Below are 26252 nucleotides of genomic sequence, written 5' to 3' on the forward strand. Positions count from 1 at the left end.
TTGCTCAGTCGGTGCTGCAGAGTCATACGCACTCTCCCGCCCGATTGGATGCTTTGGTATAAACCCCATGGTCCTTACGGAGTCCCCAGCATCCTCTAGGACGTAAGAGAAAATAAGATTTTAAACCTACCGGTAAATCTATTTCTCCTAGTCCGTAGATGATGCTGGGCGCCCGTCCCAGTGCGGAAACTCTGAAAGACTTGTATATAGTTGTTGCTTACATAAGGGTTCTGTTACAGTTGGAATCGGTCTTTGACCGTTAGTTATTGTTCATACGGTTAACTGGTTATGTATGATCCAGGTTACATGGTATGATTGGTGTGGGCTGGTATGAATCTTGCCCTTGGATTTCTAAATCCTGCCTTGTATTGTCCATCTCCTCTGGGCACAGTTCTCTAACTGAGGTCTGGAGGAGGGGCATAGAGGGAGGAGCCAGTGCACACCCATAGTAAAAGTTCTTTTTAGGTGCCCTATCTCCTGCGGAGCCCGTCTATACCCCATGGTCCTTACGGAGTTCCCAGCATCCTCTACGGACTAGAAGAAATAGATTTACCAGTAGGTTTAAAATCTTATTTTATTATTATTATTATTATTATTATTATGGTGCCAGTTTGTGTTGCGAGTTCTTCCGGACTGCTGTCCCATTTTTGCCATTACTGCATTTAATGTTGCTGTAGCTAGCAACTGCCCTGAAAAATATATACTCAGTTGCTAGGCAGGAAGTGTTCAGTCTTTCATTTACTTTTCTCTAACGTCCTAGTGGATGCTGGGGACTCCGAAAGGACCATGGGGAATAGCGGCTCCGCAGGAGACTGGGCACAAAGTAAAAGCTTTAGGACTAGCTGGTGTGCACTGGCTCCTCCCCCTATGACCCTCCTCCAAGCCTCAGTTAAGATTTTGTGCCCGAACGAGAAGGGTGCAATCTAGGTGGCTCTCCTGAGCTGCTTAGAGTAAAAGTTTAAATAGGTTTTTTTATTTTCAGTGAGACCTGCTGGCAACAGGCTCACTGCATCGAGGGACTAAGGGGAGAAGAAGCGAACTCACCTGCGTGCAGAGTGGATTGGGCTTCTTAGGCTACTGGACATTAGCTCCAGAGGGACGATCACAGGCCCAGCCATGGATGGGTCCCGAAGCCGCGCCGCCGGCCCCCTTACAGAGCCAGAAGAGTGAAGAGGTCCGGAAAATCGGCGGCAGAAGACGTCCTGTCTTCAATAAGGTAGCGCACAGCACCGCAGCTGTGCGCCATTGCTCTCAGCACACTTCACACTCCGGTCACTGAGGGTGCAGGGCGCTGGGGGGGGGGCGCCCTGGGACGCAATGAAAATACCTTAAATGGCTAAAAATACATCACATATAGCTCCTGGGCTATATGGATGTATTTAACCCCTGCCAGTTTTCCACATAAAAGCGGGAGAAAGGCCGCCGAAAAAGGGGCGGAGCCTATCTCCTCAGCACACAAGCGCCATTTTTTCCTCACAGCTCCGTTGGAGGAAGGCTCCCTGACTCTCCCCTGCAGTCCTGCACTACAGAAACAGGGTAAAACAAGAGAGTGGGGGCACTAAATTGGCATATTAATATATACAGCAGCTATATTAGGGAAAAACACTTATATAAGGTTATCCCTGTATATATATATAGCGCTCTGGTGTGTGCTGGCAAACTCTCCCTCTGTCTCCCCAAAGGGCTAGTGGGGTCCTGTCCTCTGTCAGAGCATTCCCTGTGTGTGTGCTGTGTGTCGGTACGCTGTGTCGACATGTATGAGGAGGAAAATGGTGTGGAGGCGGAGCAATTGCCTGTGTTAGTGATGTCACCCCCTAGGGAGTCGACACCTGACTGGATGGTCTTATGGAAAGAATTACGTGATAGTGTCGGCACTTTACAAAAGACTGTTGACGACATGAGACAGCCGGCAAATCAGTTAATACCTGTACAGGCGTCTCAAACACCGTCAGGGGCTATAAAACGCCCGTTACCTCAGGTCGATACAGACACTGACACGGACACTGACTCCAGTGTCGACGGTGAGGAAACAAACGTATTTTCCAGTAGGGCCACACGTTACATGATCACGGCAATGAAGGAGGTTTTGAACATTTCTGATACTACAAGTACCACAAAAAAGGGTATTATGTGGGGTGTGAAAAAACTACCCGTAGTTTTTCCTGAATCAGATGAATTAAATGAGGTGTGTGATGAAGCGTGGGTTTCCCCCGATAAAAAACTGCTAATTTCTAAAAAATTATTGGCATTATACCCTTTCCCGCCAGAGGTTAGGGCGCGTTGGGAAACACCCCCTAGCGTAGATAAGGCGCTCACACGCTTATCAAAACAAGTGGCGTTACCGTCTCCTGATACGGCCGCCCTCAAGGAACCAGCTGATAGGAAGCTGGAAAATATCCTTAAAAGTATATACACACATACTGGTATTATACTGCGACCAGCAATCGCCTCAGCCTGGATGTGCAGTGCTGGGGTGGCTTGGTCGGATTCCCTGACTGAAAATATTGATACCCTGGACAGGGACAATATATTATTGACTATAGAGCATTTAAAGGATGCATTTCTATATATGCGAGATGCACAGAGGGATATTTGCACTCTGGCATCAAGAGTAAGTGCGATGTCCATTTCTGACAGAAGAGGATTATGGACGCGACAGTGGTCAGGGGATGCGGATTCCAAACGGCATATGGAAGTATTGCCGTATAAAGGGGAGGAGTTATTTGGGGTCGGTCTATCGGACCTGGTGGCCACGGCAACGGCTGGAAAATCCACCTTTTTACCCCAAGTCACCTCGCAGCAGAAAAAGATACCGTCTTTTCAGGCTCAGTCCTTTCGTCCCCATAAGGGCAAGCGGGCAAAAGGCCACTCATATCTGCCCCGGGGCAGAGGAAGGGGAAAAAGACTGCAGCAAACAGCCTCTTCCCACGAACAGAAGCCCTCCCCCGCTTCTGCCAAGTCCTCAGCATGACGCTGGGGCCTTACAAGCGGACTCAGGCACGGTGGGGGCCCGTCTCAAGAATTTCAGCGCGCAGTGGGCTCACTCGCAAGTGGACCCCTGGATCCTGCAGGTAGTATCTCAGGGGTACAAATTGGAATTCGAGACGTCTCCCCCTCGCCGGTTCCTGAAGTCTGCTTTACCAACGTCTCCCCCGACAGGGAGGCGGTATTGGAAGCCATTCACAAGCTGTATTCCCAGCAGGTGATAATCAAGGTACCCCTCCTACAACAGGGAAAGGGGTATTATTCCACGCTGTTTGTGGTACCGAAGCCGGACGGCTCGGTGAGACCCATTTTAAATCTGAAATCCTTGAACACTTACATAAAAAGGTTCAAGTTCAAGATGGAGTCACTCAGAGCAGTGATAGCGAACCTGGAAGAAGGGGACTATATGGTGTCTCTGGACATCAAGGATGCTTACCTCCATGTCCCAATTTGCCCTTCTCACCAAGGGTACCTCAGGTTTGTGGTACAGAACTGTCACTATCAGTTTCAGACGCTGCCGTTTGGATTGTCCACGGCACCCCGGGTCTTTACCAAGGTATTGGCCGAAATGATGATTCTTCTTCGAAGAAAAGGCGTCTTAATTATCCCTTACTTGGACGATCTCCTGATAAGGGCAAGGTCCAGAGAACAGTTAGAGGTCGGAGTAGCACTATCTCAAGTAGTACTACGACAGCACGGATGGATTCTAAATATTCCAAAATCGCAGCTGATTCCGACGACACGTCTGCTGTTCCTAGGGATGATTCTGGACACAGTACAGAAAAAGGTGTTTCTCCCGGAGGAGAAAGCCAAGGAGTTATCCGACCTAGTCAGGAACCTCCTAAGACCAGGCCAAGTGTCAGTACATCAATGCACAAGGGTCCTGGGAAAGATGGTGGCTTCTTACGAAGCGATTCCATTCGGCAGATTCCACGCAAGAACTTTTCAGTGGGATCTGCTGGACAAATGGTCCGGATCGCATCTTCAAATGCATCAGCGGATAACCCTGTCTCCAAGGACAAGGCTGTCTCTCCTGTGGTGGTTACAGAGTGCTCATCTCCTAGAGGGCCGCAGATTCGGCATTCAGGATTGGGTCCTGGTGACCACGGATGCCAGCCTAAGAGGCTGGGGAGCAGTCACACAGGGAAGAAATTTCCAGGGCTTGTATGTAAGCATGGAAACGTCACTTCACATAAATATCCTGGAACTAAGGGGCATTTACAATGCCCTAAGTCAGGCAAGACCTCTGCTTCAGGGTCAGCCGGTGTTGATCCAGTCGGACAACATCACGGCAGTCACCCACGTAAACAGACAGGGCGGCACAAGAAGCAGGAGGGCAATGATGGAAGTGGCAAGGATTCTTCGCTGGGCGGAGAATCATGTGATAGCACTGTCAGCAGTGTTCATTCCGGGAGTGGACAACTGGGAAGCAGACTTCCTCAGCAGACACGATCTTCACCCGGGGGAGTGGGGACTTTACCCAGAAGTCTTCCACATGATTGTGAACCGTTGGGAAAAACCAAAGGTGGACATGATGGCGTCCCGCCTCAACAAAAAACTGGACAGATATTGCGCCAGGTCAAGGGACCCTCAGGCAATAGCTGTGGACGCTCTGGTAACACCGTGGGTGTACCAGTCAGTCTATGTGTTCCCTCCTCTTCCTCTCATACCAAAAGTACTGAGAATCATAAGAAGGAGAGGAGTAAAGACTATACTCGTGGCTCCGGATTGGCCAAGAAGGACTTGGTACCCGGAAATTCAAGAGATGCTCACGGAAGACCCGTGGCCTCTACCTCTAAGAAAGGACCTGCTCCAGCAGGGACCATGTCTGTTCCAAGACTTACCGCGGCTGCGTTTGACGGCATGGCGGTTGAACGCCGGATCCTGAAGGAAAAAGGCATTCCGGATGAAGTCATCCCTACCCTGATCAAAGCCAGGAAGGATGTAACCATACAACATTATCACCGTATTTGGCGTAAATATGTTGCGTGGTGCGAGGCCAGGAAGGCCCCTACAGAGGAATTTCAACTGGGTCGTTTCCTGCATTTCCTGCAAACAGGACTGTCTATGGGCCTCAAATTAGGGTCCATTAAGGTTCAAATTTCGGCCCTGTCAATATTCTTCCAAAAAGAACTGGCTTCTGTTCCTGAAGTTCAGACGTTTGTCAAGGGAGTACTGCATATACAGCCTCCTTTTGTGCCTCCAGTGGCACCTTGGGATCTCAATGTAGTTTTGGGATTCCTAAAATCACATTGGTTTGAACCACTCACCACTGTGGACTTAAAATATCTCACATGGAAAGTGGTAATGCTGTTAGCCCTGGCTTCAGCCAGGCGTGTCTCAGAATTGGCGGCTTTATCCTATAAAAGCCCTTACCTAATTTTTCATACGGACAGGGCAGAATTGAGGACTCGTCCTCAATTTCTCCCTAAGGTGGTTTCAGCATTTCACTTAAACCAGCCTATTGTGGTGCCTGCGGCTACTAGGGACTTGGAGGATTCCAAGTTGCTGGACGTAGTCAGGGCCCTGAAAATATATGTTTCCAGGACGGCTGGAGCTGTTTATCCTGTATGCACCCAACAAGCTGGGTGCTCCTGCTTCTAAGCAGACGATTGCTCGTTGGATTTGTAGTACAATTCAGCTGGCACATTCTGTGGCAGGCATGCCACAGCCAAAATCTGTAAAAGCCCATTCCACACGGAAAGTGGGCTCATCTTGGGCGGCTGCCTGAGGGGTCTCGGCTTTACAACTTTGCCGAGCAGCTACTTGGTCAGGGGCAAACACGTTTGCTAAATTCTACAAATTTGATACCCTGGCTGAGGAGGATCTGGAGTTCTCTCATTCGGTGCTGCAGAGTCATCCGCACTCTCCCGCCCGTTTGGGAGCTTTGGTATAATCCCCATGGTCCTTTCGGAGTCCCCAGCATCCACTAGGACGTTAGAGAAAATAAGAATTTACTTACCGATAATTCTATTTCTCATAGTCCGTAGTGGATGCTGGGCGCCCATCCCAAGTGCGGATTGTCTGCATTACTTGTACATAGTTATTGTTACAAAAATCGGGTTATTGTTGTTGTGAGCCATCTTTTCAGAGGCTCCTTCTGTTATCATGCTGTTAACTGGGTTCAGATCACAAGTTGTACGGTGTGATTGGTGTGGCTGGTATGAGTCTTACCCGGGATTCAAAATCCTTCCTTATTGTGTACGCTCGTCCGGGCACAGTATCCTAACTGAGGCTTGGAGGTGGGTCATAGGGGGAGGAGCCAGTGCACACCAGCTAGTCCTAAAGCTTTTACTTTGTGCCCAGTCTCCTGCGGAGCCGCTATTCCCCATGGTCCTTTCGGAGTCCCCAGCATCCACTACGGACTATGAGAAATAGAATTATCGGTAAGTAAATTCTTATTATTATGTATCTTTTAAACCCTTGATTTGTCCTATATTACATTAAACATTAATGTGCGTAAAGAAAGTTGCAGCCTCTGGCTGGGGCATGCCCAGAAAATGCTCATGGCGTGCCCACATTTATGAAGCCCCCTTATTACTACCCATAAATGCACTAGAATGTCAATCACTTTGCAAATCCTTGCCGCGTCCGCTGTCGCTAATAGATGCACGTATGCAGTGTGGCTGTGAAGAGCAGTCCAAAAAAAAATTGCTTATATCCGCAAATATCTGCATTGCGTCCACCTCTAAATAAGACCCCAAATCTTTGGCTTCTGCTTTGTCGTCTGGCGAGAAGTATTTGTTTTGGTCTGTAAGAGAAAGCCGCTGATCAATTTTTTTTCTTTTACCTTTCTGAAGGTCAAATGTAATGAGCAACCTAATCGTGTAGAAATCTATGAGAAGACTGTAGAAGTGTTGGAACCAGAGGTCACCAAACTGATGAATTTCATGTACTTCCAGGTACCTTTTCCTGTGCTTCATATTTAATTCAAAAAGTCATTATTGGTTTTTTTTAGTTATATGTTTCAATTTTGCCTAATGATGCATAATGTTTTTACAGAATTAATGAGCATATATTATTAATGTTCTGCTCTACTCTGCAGCCAAGGACTTGTGTTAAGTGCACATAGGCAGTCATAATCCACACATACTGTATCCATTCCTTTCTACCAGTAGACTGAGAGATGTTGGGTTCCAGTCAGAACTTTAATATAACCTGAGTATTATATTAAATGAAGCAGTGACAGTATGTGTCTAATCTTTTACTTTGTTTTGCTAACAGAGAAATGCTACTGAGCGCTTCTGTGCTGAAGTGAAACGCTTGTGCCACGCAGAAAGAAGGAAAGACTTTGTTTCTGAAGCTTATTTACTGACTCTTGGCAAATTCATCAATATGTTTGCAGTTTTGGATGAGCTCAAAAACATGAAGTGTAGTGTAAAAAATGATCATTCTGCTTACAAGAGGTATGGTGTTCACATTGCCACCCTACTCTGTGTGTGTGTGTGTGTGTGTGTGTGTGTGTGTGTGTGTGTGTGTGTGTGTGTGTGTGTTGGGGGAAAGTGGAACACCTTGTACTACACACCATAATTCCAAACATAATAATAAGTGCTATTTAGTTTGCACTTTTAGCTTGCAGTTCCACACAGAAAAAAACATGCTGATGCACACTATCTAGGAACTGCTAATCAGAATAATTATAATAAACTCTGCCATCTAACATAGAGCAAAATTGAGGTGCTTAGCATAATCTTTGGCCAAAAATATATGGGCCCACCAACAGTGACCAGGTGACCTCATGTGGTTGGAACCTAACACTAATGTTTAAGTCCAGGGCACGGGACCCCCCAAGTTAGGCGAGGCCAACCACCCCAAAGCATCACACTAGTGAGAGGTAAAAGTGTTAGTTGGTGTTACATAAATAAAAATCAGAAGCTATATGTTACTATAGGTGTGTTACAATGGCGAGAAGTTATAATTATAATGTTAAAATGTGTTATATAGGTAGAAAAATAATTAGGTGCTAAAAAAAAGTGCTAGATTATGTATTCTAATGTGATGCCCAAAGCAGTTAGGACAAACCAACCCAGAGGCCCTGTTCCCCAAACTCATTCCTAAAACTACAGCTTGCAAGAGGTATGGTGTTCACCTTGCCATCCTAATATGTGCCTCATTGTCTCATGAGGGGGCTGTGGTGTCCTTGGTTGTATGTAAACTGTAATGAATGCTGCACAACAGCTTTTTGCTGAGATAGTTACAGCACGAGATCTGGTTGAATATGACAGATGTGTACACAAATGTAAATTTACCTTGTTACAGAATATTTAGGACACTGCTGAATATAACCCCTTTAGACCTCCTGAGGCGGGTCGCACACGGGATCTTGACATGGGAGCTTCCAGTGTGCGCCCTGCTACGGCTGACTGCAGCCCGCCATATTGCCGGGTTGGTGACACGGCAGTGGAGGCGCTTTTAGATCACATGATCTCCAAGTGCCGCCCGTACACAGAGAGTGAACGGGAAACGGGTCGCATCGACCCGGCTCACGTTCACACCACACAGTGAGCCGGGTTGAACACATGTTCAACCCTGCTCACGACCAGGGTTGAAATACCGGGTTACTCAACCTGGTATTTCAACCTTTGCACCTTTCAGACTGCACCTGAACACGGGTTATGCGCTCTCATGTGCCAATAATCTGTGTTCATAGGTGGCAGTCTGAAAATGGTATAAATTATGTACCCATAACGGATTTATTTTGTTTAGATTAGGCTACAATAATAAGCCTGAATTTGCTTATCACTGTCTGATTATAGCACTCTTGTTTCATATTCACCAAGTCATTTAATTAAGCTCATTGTGTTTTCTTACATATCTGCAGCAGCTCCAGTTGATCTAACATCTCTACATTTTTATTCATTCTGAAGGGCAGCACAGTTCTTGCGAAAAATGGCAGACCCCCAGTCTATTCAGGAGTCTCAGAACCTTTCCATGTTTCTCGCCAATCACAATAAGATAACTCAGGTACGTGGAACACACTTACTGCTATTCCCACTTTGTTTTATGTGATGTATTGTTGGTTTACATCCTTCAGTAAGCAACATCTCTGAGCATTTTCATTACTGACCCACATACTAGTCTGTAAGCTACTGGTACTGTCTTACTGAACACAAGCCAGGATGCTGAAGTTTAAAAATCAAGCAAAATCAAATTATAGCTATTTATAGTTGTTTGTCACTACAGTGAGTAATTATATGGTACATTTTTACTAATCCATTTGTAAATTTCTCATTGGCGTCAAATTGAAATAGTAGCGGTTATTCCAGTGTAATGTTTGGGTAATTTAGAGTGATTTGCTAGCACACATGCATTCTTTCAGGGTTTTTTTCTAACAGGAGATTCTGAAACTTGTCACCCCAATACCCCCAGACCACCACCTTCCCTTCCCTCAAACAGCTGGTGAGCCACAGGTTGTTCCAGATTGTACTACTCCACTGGTTCTCTATAGATGGGGTTATTATACATCCACTTTATACAGGAAGTTTAAAGCACTTTTATGTCCTGTCTTTATATAGCAAGAGGCATTAATAATATGCCTCTTACAGGCTAAAAACCCGGATCCAACGTGGTTTGTTGAAGACTGTTTTAAGCCGTGCCACAGCTGCTGGAAACCGTGTGCACAGTACAGGCTGAACCCGCTTTTTGTTTGGAGATACCATCATCTCTAAGCGCCGGTGATCCGGCTCTCTGCTACTTTTAGCGTGAGCTGGGTTGGATAACTGGTCATACTTTCACACTGCAGACTATCCAGGTCGGCCCTGGTAGAGTCTGTGTGAAATAGGGGTGTTTATAGGAAAACCTATTTTAAGAAGTACAGGTAATTTTTGATGATTGTTTGTGAGACTTTACGTGGTGGCAAGTGAAGGGAGCGCTGTATTCCAGACCATTACAGGCTAATTAGCGGTCACATTGTTTTGCAGTCATTACAGCAGCAGCTAGAAGTCATTCCTGGCTATGAAGAGCTTCTCGCAGACATAGTGAACTTATGTGTGGACTACTATGACAACAAAATGTACCTGACACCTGGGGAGAAACACATGCTACTAAAAGTAAGGACGCTAACAGATTGTATTTTCTATTGTGAGCATGTAATGGCAGATTGATTTCATCTGTATTATGGAATAACACCGCTCACCCAGCAGGTGTAAAATTGGATTGTGCTGTTTAATGTGTTTCTGCTAGGATTGAAGATTATTATTTTGCCAAGTTCATATTGATATCTCCTGAAAATTGAAGCTGTTATGTGGGTTTAAAGCATAGTGTGAGATGCTCTGTCATAAGGATGGAACGTGTTAAGTCATTATGGGACTGCTGCTTCCTGGGGGATTCTGAGTAATCGGGAACTACTCCACCTCGAAACTTTGGCTGTGTATGTGATTACCAAGCTTGGCAAATGAGAGTGCAAAACGGTTACATAGTGTACTACCTCAGTCGGTCCGATTTTATCTATCTATCTATCTATCTATCTATCTATCTATCTATTATATTCTCTTTATTGAAAGAGAGCCTAATACCAAGGGTAATTTTGTCATCATATAACCGAGATAAAAATGAAAAGTCCAACTTGATGTTATATTTTTGTGACCTACCTTAGGACAATGAAAATGTGTACAGTTCTTTGAGTGCTTTCTGGGTAGATCCATAGTATAATATATTGTAGAGTAGTACTTACGAAATATAGTAAGGTCTTCTTTCTTAGGGGTTAATCCAAATGGGTGCGAATTGTTTCATGAAACTCGCAGACATTTGCATGAATGCACACTCCTGAGAATTCTCCAATCCAGTTATAACTGCCTATTCTCAGTACTCGCAGCGGTTGTTTGCGGATTGTCAGCCATATGCGAAGTGAGAGAAGTGCATGAAAAAATGGGGTGACCTTTCTTGTCTCCAAAAAAGTGACAATTTTGTTAGTAGAATCATATTTGAGGATGTTAGTGGGAAAAGTAAAACTCCAGATACTTTTAAAAGATGTCAAATGGCTGAAAGAAAAGTTTTTTTTTTTTTTTTTTTTTGTGGTACTTTGAGGTGACTAAAAAAAGTGACAAAATATAAAAAGCAATTATTAAAAAAAAAATACTCCAATTAAATTTAAGGTGCATAAAGCAATGAAAAAGCTGATTTGGGGTAATTTGAAGACTATGGGCTCGATTCAATTCAGTGCGGATTGAATAGAGCCAGGAGGGAGCTCCCGGAGCTATTCAGTTTAGCGTGCTGTCAACCCTGACTAGAGGATTTCATCTCTCACCCCCCCAGGGGTGCGAGTAGAAATCCGACAAACCTTTAATCTGTGATGCTGTTTTGTGCTGCCGCGTGGACAAAACCGCATCACAGCGGGCACTTTAGATGGAGAATGCCCGTTCACGTGCCTAAACGCCCTGTTTAGTTTGCGAGTACGGACATTTTTTGACATGACAACACGCTGAATTGAATAGCACCGGGAGCTAACGCCTGTTCCTGTTCAGTCCGCGCTAAATGTAATCAAGCCCTTGATTTTTAATCCCCAAAAAATGACATGTAGTTATTGGCCTAATAAGCTAATTGGAAACTTCCAATTGCCTACTAAGTCATTAGGGGGTTCTGCACAGTGTCCTGACAATTGAACCTGAAAATAAGGTTTTTCCTACCATCTGTTACCCTCAGTCAGGTGCAAACGGAAACATGCAAGTTTACTCTGCCTTGTTCAATGCGAGTTTTTAATTTGATTGCAAAATGTGAATTTGCAGAGAAGACATCAACTCGCATTCTGCAACTCACACCTAATAGGACTGACCCCTTTTATTATGTCCAGTAAATATAAGTTGTGAAAGTATTTGCTGTATAGGGGTATATTCAATTGAAGGCGAAAGCTGCCGTCTTTCGGAAAGACGGCAGTTTTCGACTTTTTTTTAGGTCGGAAGGGGTTTCCGACCTATTCAATACACCCTCAAATTATCTTACAAGTTGGGGAATTCAACTTGTCGGAAAGCACGTGGATCGGTGGAATAGCTGCCGATCGCGTGCTTCTGTCGGAAACGGGGCCAAATCCGACAGGTTTTGGCCCCCTTTCCGACCATCTCAATCCGACTTTAATAAAAGTCTGATTCAGATGAGGGACATTAAGGCAGCTGAGAGGAGGGGACGGCAGAGCTTTGGGGAGACGAGGGGGGGGGGGGCCGGGGAGAGCAGCGGCTACAGCACAGCATATGCAGGAGGATATGTCACAGCCGCCGCTCATGGCAGCGTCCACCCGGCTCCAGCAAGCGAGGTCCCGCTTGCTGGAGCCGGGTCGACGCTGCGGCTATATTGCTGTAGCCGCTGCTCACCACAGTCTCCCCGCTTCTCACCGCCGTCTCCACGCTGCTCTCCCTCAGCACCCTCATCTCAATCCGACTTTTTTAAAAAGTCTGATTGAGATGTCGGGTACGGCCAAATCCTGTCTGATTTGGCCGCATTGAATAGGTTCTGTCGGATCCATCGAATCTGGTTTGAATTGAATATACCCCATAGTAGTTGTAATGGTTCTGGGAATCTTGTGTTCTTGAAACTGTTGGAACAGCGAAAAATGCATGCAGCAATTTGAGCACCAGTTTGTGAAAATTGAAGAGAAATCTTTATTTGTGTTGCATTTCCCTAGCATAAAAATCTAGCTGGCCATTTACTGGGACTGGGCAATGTGTGCAGTTATCTGTGAACCACACCAATTGCGCCGTTGGTGGTTCCTTAACCTCAAGTATCCATCCATTTTGGTCACTTATTATTATTATTATTATTATTATTATTATTATTATTATTATTATTATTTGGCGCCACAAGGGACCAGCCGCGCCTAATTACAGAGTACATAAACTTAATAATCCAAACAGGAAGATAGTGACTTACAGTTGAAGACAATATAGGACAAGTACAGGATAAATAAACAAGGCTACATCAGCAGACGACACTGACATAAGGTTATCAGGTTGTCAGAGAACCAAATGCCGTTGAAGATCGTTTAAGTAAGAAAAGGATAAGCACATGAGGTTTTAAGGGCCCCGCTCGTGAGAGCTTACATTCTAAAGGGGAGGGACAGACAAACAGGGGTCACACAGATGGGATAGACAGTGAGCGAGGAACAGGGTTAGGATGAGATTAGGCTGGGTTTGGTGAAGAAGTGGGTCTTCAGAGCCCGTTTGAAGTTTTGTAGAGAGGTGGAGAGTCTGAGGGGAGAGGTAGAGAATTCCAGAGAAATGGAGCAGCACCTGAGAAATTTTGAAGGTAGGAGTGGGAGGAAGTAATCAGTAAGCAGGAAAGGCGGCGTGCATTAGCGGAGAGAAGAGAATGGATGGGAGAGTAAATGGAGATAAGCTCAGAGATTTAAATGGAAGAGGAGTGATTGAGGGCTTTGTGAGTGTGAGCAGTTTGAATTGGATTCTGGAAGGGAATGGGAGCCAGTGAAGGGCTTTGTAGGAGTGGGGAGGTGGATGTAGTGCATTTGATGAGGAAGATGAGCCGGACAGCAGCATTGAGGATAGATTGGAGTGGAGAGAGGTATTTGTCAGGTATGCCAGTTAGGAGGAGAGAACAGTAGTCCAGTCTGGAGATGACCCAGTGAGTGTATAATGGTCTTAGTGGCATCCTGGGTGAGAAAGGGTCTGATCCTTGAAATATTTTTGAGATTAAAATGGCAGGTTTGTGAGAGGTGCTGAATGTGTGGTTTGAAGGAGAGGGAGGAGTCAAGGATTACTCCAAGACAGAGCACTTGGGGGCTAGAGGTCATAGTCGTGCCCATATAGAGAAGATAAATAACTAAGAGTTCAGGCCAATTTATTAGGCTTGGAGGAAAGATGTGGTAGTTAATCTAGAGATTAGTGGTGCTGCAGAAACACTGCATCAAACGGGATGTAGTTATGTGACCCCCCTCTAAATCACGACAGTCGGCATGCAGACTAGCAGGGACTATTTCTATCCCACGACAACCATAGAGGGGGAATAGAACCTTCGCTGCGCTGCCCCCCAAGCCACCACACCCCTGCCTGCATTCTGCTGCCAGGATCCCACTGTCTGTGTGCTGACCACCGAGATCCCCAGTGCCAGTAAACTATACCCAACCCCATCAAACACCTTACTTCCAAATGTAACAACTATTTGCTATATTGTCAAAAGAACTATCTGAGATAAGAGACCAGAAGAAAGGTGAAGCAGTTGGTGAGAAGCTATTTTGGGAGTATCACACCGAGTGCAATATTTACAGAAAGGATGACATTATAAAAGAGATGCTTGTATTTTCATTTTGATTTTGCTAGCATATGATTTGTATGCATTTTTCAACGCGTATCTATTTCTACCATAATTCACATTATACATTGAATAATTTCATGTTTTTGTTATTAAGGTAATGGGATTTGGCTTGTACCTTATGGATGGAAGTCTGAGCAACATCTACAAACTGGATGCAAAGAAGAGAATAAACCTCACTAAAATAGACAAGTTCTTTAAGGTATAGCTAGAAAGTATGACAGATCTCTTATGTTCTTTTAGATTTTGCTAACTAAATGCAGTCTTGTGTAAACCAGGAGGTCCAAGCTTTGTTTTTACGCTTCTAGAACAAACTTAAGTGAATTACAAACCACAAAATCGCAACAAAAGTGCTTTTTTGTGCAAGTGCATCTAGTTTTACTTGGAAAGAGAAGTTTTCTGAAGGTAGATTTAGTGCACAACTGTGCCTTTTCGTACAGAAAATATGAAACCTGTTTTGTTCTTTAGTATCAGAAGGGTAGACATGTAGAGAAGTCCTGTCCTCTAGGAGACAAGGGTACTAAACATTTGAAACACCTCCGCAGCACTAGGCTCCCATCACCCTTCATTTTCAATGTCTCTTGTTTAGGGGATGAGCCAGCTGTGTGCCACTGAAACGCAGATGTTCTTTCCCTGACACTTTGGATTTTAAAGTGTGGCGTTGTCATTTACTGCATTGCCCAGAATATCTGGTGCTAGGGTCGTAAATTTGTGCTACAATTTGGTTGATATGAACCTCACCTGCTTTTAAGTGTTTACTTCAGGCTGCATGTTCTGAAGGTTGAAAATATGGAGGAAATTGATGGCTCTCTTTCACAAGAAAGCAAGTAAGCGGACATTAGTGGTCATTCCGAGTTGATCGCTAGCTGCAGTTGTTCGCAGCGCAGCAATCAGGCAAAAAAACGGCTGTTCTGCGCATGCGCGTCGTACAAGCACAACGAGCGATGCAGTTTTGCACAGGGTCTAGCAAAGCATTTCAGTCGCACTGGTGGCCGCAGTGTGATTAACATGAAGTGGGCGTTTCTGGGTGTCAACTGACCGTTTTCAGGGAGTGTTCGGAAAAACGCAGGCGTGCCAGGGAAAACGCAGGTGTGGCTGGGCGAATGCTGGGCGGGTTTGTGGCGTAAAAACAGGAACTGAACAGTCTGAAGTGATCGCAAGCGCTGAGTAGGTTTTGAGCTACTCTGAAACTGCACAAAAAACTTTGTAGCCGCTCTGCGATCCATTCGTTCGCACTTCTGCTAAACTAAAATACAATCCCAGTGGGCGGCGGCATAACGTTTGCACGGCTACTAAAAACTGCTAGCGAGCGATCAACTCGTAATGACCACCATTCTTCCCTGATCCCTTACTACATTTTCAAGGAGGAATGGAAGGTCCCTGCAATGCTTTTCTACCCTATATCCCTTTTAATCAGAAGAGGTTCCAAATATATTATGGGTTAAAAGCTGCTGGCAATAAAAACTAAGTGCGTATAATGACTTCACATCTTTAGTCACTAAAAAATAGGGTACCAACCAATTTCTTAGAGAGTATATTACACACGGACATGTTTTTGAGATTCGGTGTTGATTTTGGGAGTAATGGTTGTAAATCCATGTCTGCATAATATGAAAGGATCTCGCTTACAAGGATATATATATATATATATATATATATATATATATATATATATATATATATATATATATATATATATATATATATATATATAAATGTGTGTGTGTATATATATATCTGAGTACATAAATAAATCAAAACCGTAAACCATTGACTTACAGTTAAAGACAATATAAGACAAATACAGTGTAAATAAACATAGCTACATCAGCAGGTGACACTACAATAAGTATCATGGTGGCATAAAACTGTGGCGTTTGGTGTCGTTGAAGATTATTAAAGTTAGAAAAGGATAAACACATGAGGGAAGAGGGCCTTACTCATGAGAGCTTACATTCTAAAGGGGAAGGAAAGACAGGTGACACAGATGGGGTAGACTGAGAGCATGGAACAGAGGATTAGGATGAGATTTGCCTAGGTTTGGTGAACAAGTAGGTCTTCAAAGCCCGTTTGAAATATATTTTTAATGACCTCTATAGACATACAGCAGATTTATTTTTAATTGTGAATAACATATCTAGATGTAGTATATTTCGTCAGCATTCGGAATGTCGACCGCATAATGTCGACATGTTCTATATGTTGACGTTCATGAGATTTCCCGTTCAATCTTAACGTAATCTAACCCTAAAATGTAGTGTTCCTTCAAGGATCATGAAGGGGCAGGGCGCCGGAGTCCGGGGGCACATTGGCGCGCGCCCGAAACGGGGGCGCGGTCATGCAAATTAGGGAGCGTGGCCACACATCTGTCATTTTAGTGGGTGGTGCGGCCCACAGACGCTGCCCTGTCTGTGGCCGTCGACGTCACTGTTGGGGGCGTGCCCAGCACCACCGTCTGTGCTGGGCTGCCCCCAGCTCTCTCCCAATGGGTGAATGGATGCCGCGCGCATGCGCACGGCATCTTTACACGCTGGGAGGGCAGGAAGCGGGCGGCTGTTCTAGCAGGGCGCCGCAAAAGGGACAGGGCGGATTTTGCCTTTTAAAAATCGGGCAGGGCGCGGCGCCCTGCTAAAACAGCCTAGAGTGAACACTAAAAATAGGGTCTCCACATGTTCAATATTGACATTCTAAATGTTGACAAACTGACTGTATACCATCTATCTGTATTTATTTTTTCTCTAATGTCCTAGAGGATGCTGGGACTCCGTAAGGACCATGGGGATAGACGGGCTCCGCAGGAGACATGGGCACTTTAAGAAAGACTTTTGATCTGTGTGTGCACTGGCTCCTCCCTCTATGCCCCTCCTCCAGACCTCAGTTTGATACTGTGCCCAGTGCAGACTGGGTGCTTTCAGGGAGCTCTCCTGAGTTTCCTGTAAAAGAAAGTATTTTAGTTAGGTTTTTTATTTTCAGGGAGCCTGCTGGCAACAGGCTCCCTGCATCGAGGACTGAGGAGAGAGAAACAGACCCACTTCTCTGAGTTTCAGGACTCTGTTTCTTAGGCTACTGGACACCATTAACTCCAGAGGGATCGGTACGCAGGTCTCACCCTAGCGTCCGTCCCAGAGCCGCGCCGCCGCCGTCCTCCTCACAGAACCGGAAGATAGAAGTCGGGTAAGTATGTGAGGAAAAGACTTCAGAGGCGGCAGAAGACACCTTGATCTTCATAGAGGTAACGCACAGCAGTGAAGCTGTGCGTCATTGCTCCCATTCACCTCACACACATCGGTCACTGTAAGGGTGCAGGGCGCAGGGGGGGGCGCCCTGGGCTGCAATTTAAAACCTCCTGTGGCAAATACACATATATACATGTACAGCTGGGCACTGTACATGTATAAAAAGAGCCCCCGCCATGTTGTTAAGAAATTTGAGCGGGACAGAAGCCCGCCGCCGAGGGGGCGGGGCTTCTCCCTCAGCACTCACCAGCGCCATTTTTCTCCACAGCATCGCTGAGAGGAAGCTCCCCGGACTCCCCCCTGCTTGACACACGGTGAAAGAGGGTTTTAAAGTAGAGGGAAGGGGGGGGGGGGGGGGGCACATAATTGGCGCATATACATGCTACAAAAGCGCTACTGGGTAAACATTCGGTGTTTTTTCCTGGGTCATATAGCGCTGGGGTGTGTGCTGGCATACTCTCTCTCTCTGTCTCTCCAAAGGGCCTGGTGGGGAAACTGTCTTCAGAAAAGAGCTTCCCTGTGTGTGTGTGGTGTGTCGGTACGCGTGTGTCGACATGTCTGAGGTTGAAGGCTCACCTAAGGAGGAGGGGGAGTGTATGAATGTTAGGTCTCCGTCGGCAGCGCCGACACCTGACTGGATGGATATGTGGAATGTTTTAAGTGCTAATGTTAATTTATTGCACAAAAGATTAGACAAAGCTGAAGCTAGGGTACAGTCAGGGAGTCAACCCATGTCTGTCCCAATGTCGCCAGGACCTTCGAGGTCTCAGAAACGCCCACTATCCCTAATAGTTGACACAGATACCGACACGGATTCAGACTCCAGTGTCGACTACGATGATGCAAAATTGCAGCCAAGGGTGGCTAAATGTATTCGATATATGATTATCGCAATTAAAGATGTTTTGCATATCACTGAGGAACCCCCTGTCCCTGACACGAGGGTACACATGTATAAGGGAAAGAAACCAGAGGTCACCTTTCCCTCCTCACATGAGCTGAACGAATTATGCGAAAAAGCGTGGGAAACTCCAGACAAAAAACTGCAGATTCCCAAAAGGATTCTAATAGCGTATCCTTTCCCATCACAGGACAGAATACGGTGGGAATCCTCCCCTAGGGTAGACAAAGCTTTGACACGCTTATCAAAAAAGATAGCGCTCCCATCCCAAGATACGGCTACCATCAAGGATCCTGCTGACTGCAGTCCTTGGACTTGAAGTCCATTTACACACATTCTGGTACGTTACTCAGACCGGCAATTGCGTCGGCCTGGGTTTGTAGTGCTGTAGCAGCATGGACAGATTCCTTATCAGCGGATATTGAGACCCTTGATAAGGATACCATTTTAATGACCCTAGGGCATATAAAAGATGCTGTCTTATATATGAGGGATGCTCAGAGAGACATTAGTTTACTGGGTTCCAGAATAAACGTTATGTCTATTTCTGCTAGGCGAGTCTTATGGACTCGACAGTGGACGGGTGATGCCGACTCATAGAGGCATATGGAGTTTTTGCTTTACAAGGGTGAGGAATTGTTTGGAGAGGGCCTCTCGGACCTCGACTCCACAGCTACGGCAGGTAAATCAAATTTTTTGCCTTATTCCCTCACAATTTAAGAAAGCGCCTCATTATCAAATGCAGTCCTTTCGTTCAAATAAAAGCAAAAGAGTACGTGGATCGTCCTTTCTTGCCAGGGGTAAGGGCAGAGGAAAAAAGCTGCACAACACAGCTAGTTCCCAGGAACAGAAGTCCTCCCCGGCCTCTGCAAAATCCACCGCATGACGCTGGGGCTCCCCTGAGAGAGTCCGCTCCAGTGGGGGCACGTCTTCGACTTTTCAGCCACATCTGGGTTCACTCACAGGTGGATCCCTGGGCAATAGAAATTGTTTCCCAGGGATATAAGCTGGAATTCGAAGAGGTGCCTCCTCGCCGGTTTTTCAAATCGGCGCTACCAACTTCTCCCCTAGAAAGGGAGATAGTGTTACATGCGATACACAAATTGTGTCTTCAACAAGTGGTGGCCGAGGTTCCCCTGCTTCAGAGAGGGATGGGGTACTACTCAACTCTGTTTGTGGTCCCGAAACCGGACGGTTCGGTCAGACCCATTTTTAATTTAACCTGAACCTTTACTTAAAACGGTTCAAGTTCAAGATGGAATCGCTCAGAGCGGTCATCGCCAGCCTGGAAGGGGGGGATTTTATGGTATCTCTGGACATAAAGGATGCATACCTGCATGTTCCCATATATCCTCCTCATCAGGCGTACCTGAGATTTGCGGTACAGGATTGTCATTACCAATTTCAGACGTTGCCGTTTGGGCTTTCCACGGCCCCGAGAATTTTCACCAAGGTAATGACGGAAATAATGGTGCTCCAGCGCAAGCAGGGTGTCGCAATTATCCCGTACTTGGACGATCTCCTCATAAAAGCGAGATCAAGGGAGAAGTTGCAGAACAGCGTATCCCTTTCACTGAAGGTGTTACAGCGACACGGCTGGATTCTCAATATTCCAAAGTCGCAGCTGAATCCTACGACTCGCCTGCCCTTCTTGGGCATGATTCTGGACACAGACCAGAAAAGGGTTTTTCTTCCGATAGAAAAAGCGCAGGAACTCATGACTCTAGTCAAGAACCTGTTGAAGCCGAAACAAGTGTCAGTACATCATTGCACTCAAGTCCTGGGAAAAATGGTGGCGACATACGAAGCCATTCCTTTCAGCAGGTTCCATGCAAGGACTTTCCAATGGGACCTATTGGACAAATGGTCCGGGTCACATCTGCACATGCATCGGCGGATCACCCTGTCCCCCAGGGCCAGGGTATCTCTCCTGTGGTGGCTGCAGAGTGCTCACCTTCTAGAGGGCCGCAGGTTCGGCATTCAGGATTGGATCCTGGTGACCACGGACGCGAGCCTCCGAGGTTGGGGAGCAGTCACACAGGGAAGAAATTTCCAAGGCCTTTGGTGAAGTCAAGAGACTTGTCTTCACATCAACATCCTGGAACTAAGGGCCATATACAACGCCCTACGTCAAGCGGAGACCTTACTTCGCGACCGACCAGTTCTGATCCAGTCAGACAACGTCACCGCAGTAGCTCATGTAAACCGCCAAGGCGGCACAAGGAGCAGAGTGGCGATGGCGGAAGCCACCAGAATTCTTCGCTGGGCGGAGAATCATGTAAGCGCACTGTCAGCAGTGTTCATTCCGGGAGTGGACAACTGGGAAGCAGACTTCCTCAGCAGACACGACCTGCATCCGGGAGAGTGGGGACTTCATCAGGAAGTCTTCGCACAGATTGCAAGTCGGTGGGGACTGCCCCAAATAGACATGATGGCGTCCCGTCTCAACAAAAAGCTACAAAGGTATTGCGCCAGGTCAAGAGACCCTCAGGCGGTAGCTGTGGACGCCCTAGTGACACCGTGGGTGTTCCAGTCGGTCTATGTATTTCCTCCTCTTCCTCTCATACCCAAGGTGTTGAGAATAATAAGAAAAAGAGGAGTGAGAACAATACTCATTGTTCCGGATTGGCCACGAAGGACCTGGTATCCGGATCTGCAGGAAATGCTCACAGAAGATCCGTGGCCTCTTCCTCTAAGACAGGACCTGTTGCAACAGGGTCCCTGTCTGTTCCAAGACCTACCGCGGCTGCGTTTGACGGCATGGCAGTTGAACGCCGGATCCTAGCGGAAAAAGGTATTCCAGATGAGGTCATTCCTACGCTAATAAAGGCTAGGAAGGACGTGACATCTAAACATTATCACCGAATATGGAGAAAATATGTTTCTTGGTGTGAGGCCAGGAATGCTCCTACGGAAGAATTCCATCTAGGCCGTTTTCTTCACTTCCTACAAACTGGAGTGAATTTGGGCCTAAAATTAGGCTCCATTAAAGTTCAGATTTCGGCCTTATCCATTTTCTTTCAAAAGGAATTGGCCTCTCTGCCTGAAGTACAGACTTTTGTGAAGGGAGTGCTGCATATTCAGCCTCCTTTTATACCTCCGGTGGCGCCTTGTGACCTTAACGTGACCTTAACGTGTGACCTTAACGTGGTGTTAAGTTTTCTTAAGTCACATTGGTTTGAGCCACTTAAAACAGTGGAGTTGAAATATCTCACTTGGAAGGTGGTCATGTTGTTAGCCTTGGCTTCGGCTAGGCGAGTGTCGGAATTAGCGGCTTTATCACATAAAAGCCCCTATCTGGTTTACCACATGGATAGAGCGGAATTGCGGACCCGTCCTCAATCCCTACCTAAGGTGGTCTCATCCTTTCATATGAACCAACCTATTGTCGTGCCTGTGGCTACACGTGACTTGGAGGATTCCGAGTCCCTTGATGTGGTCAGGGCTTTGAAGATTTACGTGGCCAGAACGGCTAGGATCAGAAAAACAGAAGCACTGTTTGTCCTGTATGCAGCCAATAAGGCTGGCGGCCCTGCTTCAAAGCAGACTATTGCTTGCTGGACCTGTAACACGATTCAGCAGGCGCATTCTACGGCAGGATTGTCGTTACCAAAATCAGTTAAGGCCCATTCCACTAGGAAGGTGGGCTCGTCTTGGGCGGCTGCCCGAGGGGTCTCGGCACTACAGCTGTGCCGAGCTGCTACTTGGTCGGGGTCAAACACCTTTGCAAAGTTCTATAAGTTCGATACCCTGGCTGAGGAGGACCTCCTGTTTGCTCAATCGGTGCTGCAGAGTCATCCGCACTCTCCCGCCCGTTTGGGAGCTTTGCTATAATCCCCATGGTCCTTACGGAGTCCCAGCATCCTCTAGGACGTTAGAGAAAATAAGATTTTAAACCTACCGGTAAATCTTTTTCTCGTAGTCTGTAGAGGATGCTGGGCGCCCGTCCCAAGTGCGGACTACTTCTGCAAGACTTGTATATAGTTATTGCTTTCATAAAGGTTATGTTATAGTTTCGTTGGTTTTGGACCGATGATATGTTGTTGTTTCATACTGTTAACTAGATAGTATATCACAGGTTATATGGTGTGACTGGTATGAATCTTGCCCTTAGATTAACAAAAATCCTTTCCTCGTACTGTCCGTCTCCTCTGGGCACAGATTCTCTAACTGAGGTCTGGGGGAGGGGCATAGAGGGAGGAGCCAGTGCACACCCAAATCCAAAGTCTTTCTTAAAGTGCCCATGTCTCCTGCGGAGCCCGTCTATCCCCATGGTACTTACGGAGTCCCAGCATCCTCTACGGACTACGAGAAAAAGATTTACCGGTAGGTTTAAATCTTAGGGGTCGATTCAATTCGGCAACTTATGAATAGCGCCGGGAATTAGCTCCCGCCGCTATTCAATTCAGCTCCAGTTAAGTCGGCGATGGCTTGTTCTCGCCGACTAAACAGGTTGAATTGTCGGGAGAACGGGCATTCTCCTACTTAACTCCCCGGCGCGAGGCTGATTCCCTGACAGAATCAGCCTCGCGCCGGCCGCGAGGCAGCACTTTTGTCGGGTTTCTTCCCTCATCCCCCGGGGGATGAGAGAAGAATTTCCGACAATTGCGGGTAACTAGCAGCTGAATTGAATAGCGTCGGGAGCTAATTCCCGGCGCTATTCATAAGTTGCCGAATTGAATCGACCCCTTTTTTATCTATATATGTATATTGGACCTAGGTAACCTTAGTCCTTCCCTACCCAGTTTTTCTAAACTTACCTCATTTTCTGTACCGTGGTGCTCAGAACCTTCTGTGGATCTTGAGGTTTGTAAATCACTATAGTTATCTTTCCTTAGCTAATTAACCTAGATAACCAGATATTATATTGAGCCACTGTGCTGTATAAGAGTACACTAACAGAACAGCACATACTTCATTACATAGGATTTGAACTAGAAGTTCTACTCTCCACTGTGTCCTTGAAGAGTTAGCAATGATTGGTGTGCCAATCTCTCCAGCAGGGATTTGCATACTTATTGTAATTGGTATAATTGTGGTGTAATCACGTAGTGATTTCTCAATGATCATGTCCAACTGTTTGTTTTTCATCCCCCTGATGAGCACAGCAACTGCAGGTGGTACCATTGTTTGGTGACATGCAAATAGAACTTGCACGATACATTAAAACGAGCGCACATTATGAGGAGAATAAGTCCAGGTAAGCACCCTTGTTTTTATACTGCAGACACATTGGCGGATTTGTGAGATGGAAGTAAACTTCTTCATTGATCTCACCACTGTTTATCGCATTCACTGGTTTATTAAAGGACCGTGTGGTAAATGTATGAAGCAGTGATAAGAGTGGAGAAGTGAGCCAGTGGAGACGTTGCCCATGGCAACCAATCAGCATTGAAGTAACATTTGTAATTTGCATACTATCAAATTACACAGAGCAACTGATTGGTTTCCATGGGCAACTTCTCCACTAGTTCACTTCTCCACTTTTCAGTGTTTTTATGTTTTGCCAACAATATATTATATGCATCTTTACAACTGTACACACTACTTACGGTCTTCATGAGTAGGCTTAATGTTACATTTATGTGTAAACTAATTCTAGTAAACGGTTTACTAGAATAATAATCATATTGTATGATTATTTCTCTTATTTCCTAGTGGATACTGGGGAATACTAGATTACCATGGGTATAGATAGGGTCCACTGGACCCTGGTACTTTAAGAAACTAATAGTATGTGCTGGCTCCTCCCCTCTATGCCTCTCCTAGCAGATTCAGTTTAGAAAATGTGCCCAAGGAGCCGGGTGCATTCCATTTGCTCTCCAGGGAGTTTTCTTCAGAAATGTATTTTAGTTTATTATTTTCCGGCACACTGGTTGGCAACCAGTCTGCTTGCATTGTGGGACTTAAGGGGGGGACCGAACCAACTTCCTTAGAGTTAATGGTTCGTCATCCCAGCTGACAGGACACTGAGCTCCTGAGGTGCTGTTCTCACACTCCCAGAGGGTGAGCCCACGCCGGCAGCATGCCGCTACCCCTTAACAGATGCTGCTACCCCTTAACAGATGCTAAAGACAGATGTGGTGCGGTGAGTGTTACACCGGGGACCTGGTTAGCGGGTCCCTGGTGCATGATGGCGGCATGAGGGACAGTGTTCACCTGGTTTCGGGCCGTGGTGCACACTGACTACCCAGACTGGCAACAAGTAAACAGGGGCTATATGCTCTCGTTTTACACACATTATGAGGAGAGCCAGTATAAAAATAATGCATGGACCGTGCGCCATTGTGGGAGCGGGGCCTCCCGGAGAGCTGGACCAGAAGCCAAACAGCGCCATTTCCTGGTGCTGCTGCTGCACAGACTGCACGCAGAGACTGCTCCTCCAGGACCCACTGAATCACCATTGTAAACTGTGTCGAAGTCGAAAATATTATAGCCACACGCATCACGTACAAACACCACACAGATGGCCTCCATGCGGGTGCTTGTTCTGCCGTGCGTGCGCATACTCGCAAGTTACGTATATTCGCTCACGCGGACCTGCGTATTAGCGCGTGGTATGAGTAAATACGGTAGCATACGCATTCGCATGGAAAAGCCACAAAGACATATCTCATATTTTATCCACATAGTACATAATTTACACATAGCCCACATGCACCACCCCAGCGAGTTACATTTGCTTTAAAGGTATAACAACAGAGGGATTCAACTTTACAGGATATGAGGGGACAGAATTAGGTTAGGAGGTTGTATTTGGTATCCAGTTGTACAGTATTTCAAGGGCAATACTCTGATTGCAGTTTGCAGAAAGTAGCACGCTCCTGCGCATATGCGCAGGAACTGAATATTAATATTAACTGAATTTACTGTACTCTTGATATTCGGCGGGAACCCAGAGGAGAACATCTGCAAGTGCACCTGGACCAGACATCGCCCACCTAATCAAACCGACCTATGACCCCTCCTGTACTGTAAATGACCAGCCCTTTGACCTATAGATGAAGAGATTACAGTTACCATTGTTTCATGATTTGGACTAATGTATAAAAGCCAAGCCTCCTGGCCGGTCAGACACATTCTCTGAAGGTCATCTATCCAGATTGACTGGGGACCGGGTGGCGCAGGCGAACAAACGTATGTATCCATTGATTGTAGCCTTTTCTCTTGTGTGATTGTATTTCTTGTTGTACCCTCTTTTGAGTAAATAAGTTGTTGATGGGTTGGACCTCAACATTGCATACACAATTTGTGTCGCATTCCTTTCCTGTTAGGGGTTATAGAGTGTATTCCGCCACACGTGTAGCTACTACTCTGTGCTAACAGCGTGATGGGGTGCGCACGCAACATGTACGCATTTGATAGGGGTTACACGCACACACGCTTAACGGTCGTAGCGGCCTGAACATTGGTGTATTTAAAGTATTGCTCTTTTCCTGATTCATTAATCGAACTTAACAACTGATTCCAGGGGCTTATAGTGAGTGGGAAGCTAAACAGCGGTTTTACAGCTGTGTGGACAATTACACTCCGAGGTCACCCAGTGGGGCTCTACTCGGTCTGTGGTGTAGTGTGCTGGTTCCCATATCTCTCTGTGTCACTCCATTCAGGGTAGTCTGGATTAGTGTGCATATCTCACTAATACTGCTGTGTTTTTTCATACTAATCTGTGTACTTTCTGCTCAAGCATGTCTGCTAATAAGTCTGTGTACTTTATGCAAGGCTAGGTTTACACCTTTCTAACAGGGGTCACTTTTGTGTACCCAATGCTCAATTCCTTCACAAGGTAGTGATGTACAGGCACCAGAGTGGAGGGAATCATTTAAAACTATGAATTCCAATATTGATTCAGAGTTAGGTACGGCTAAGCAAGAAAG

At 46.0% G+C, this 26252-nt stretch overlaps 1 protein-coding gene across 6 annotated transcripts in view; it reads left to right on the forward strand.

Moving 5' to 3' along the window:
• The window catches only part of CYFIP1 (cytoplasmic FMR1 interacting protein 1), a 414017-nt gene that overhangs the window by 114026 nt on the left and 273739 nt on the right, over positions 1 to 26252 (forward strand). For all 6 annotated transcript variants that reach the window (XM_063953279.1, XM_063953277.1, XM_063953278.1 and 3 more), the window contains exons 5-10: positions 6786 to 6887; positions 7210 to 7391; positions 8853 to 8949; positions 9906 to 10034; positions 14336 to 14440; positions 23484 to 23575. In XM_063953279.1, the coding sequence (XP_063809349.1) occupies positions 6786 to 6887; positions 7210 to 7391; positions 8853 to 8949; positions 9906 to 10034; positions 14336 to 14440; positions 23484 to 23575 (707 nt within the window). The remainder of the gene's footprint in view (positions 1 to 6785; positions 6888 to 7209; positions 7392 to 8852; positions 8950 to 9905; positions 10035 to 14335; positions 14441 to 23483; positions 23576 to 26252) is intronic.

Source organism: Pseudophryne corroboree, chromosome 2 (genome assembly GCF_028390025.1).
Source record: "Pseudophryne corroboree isolate aPseCor3 chromosome 2, aPseCor3.hap2, whole genome shotgun sequence".
In the NCBI taxonomy this organism is placed as follows: domain Eukaryota; kingdom Metazoa; phylum Chordata; class Amphibia; order Anura; family Myobatrachidae; genus Pseudophryne; species Pseudophryne corroboree.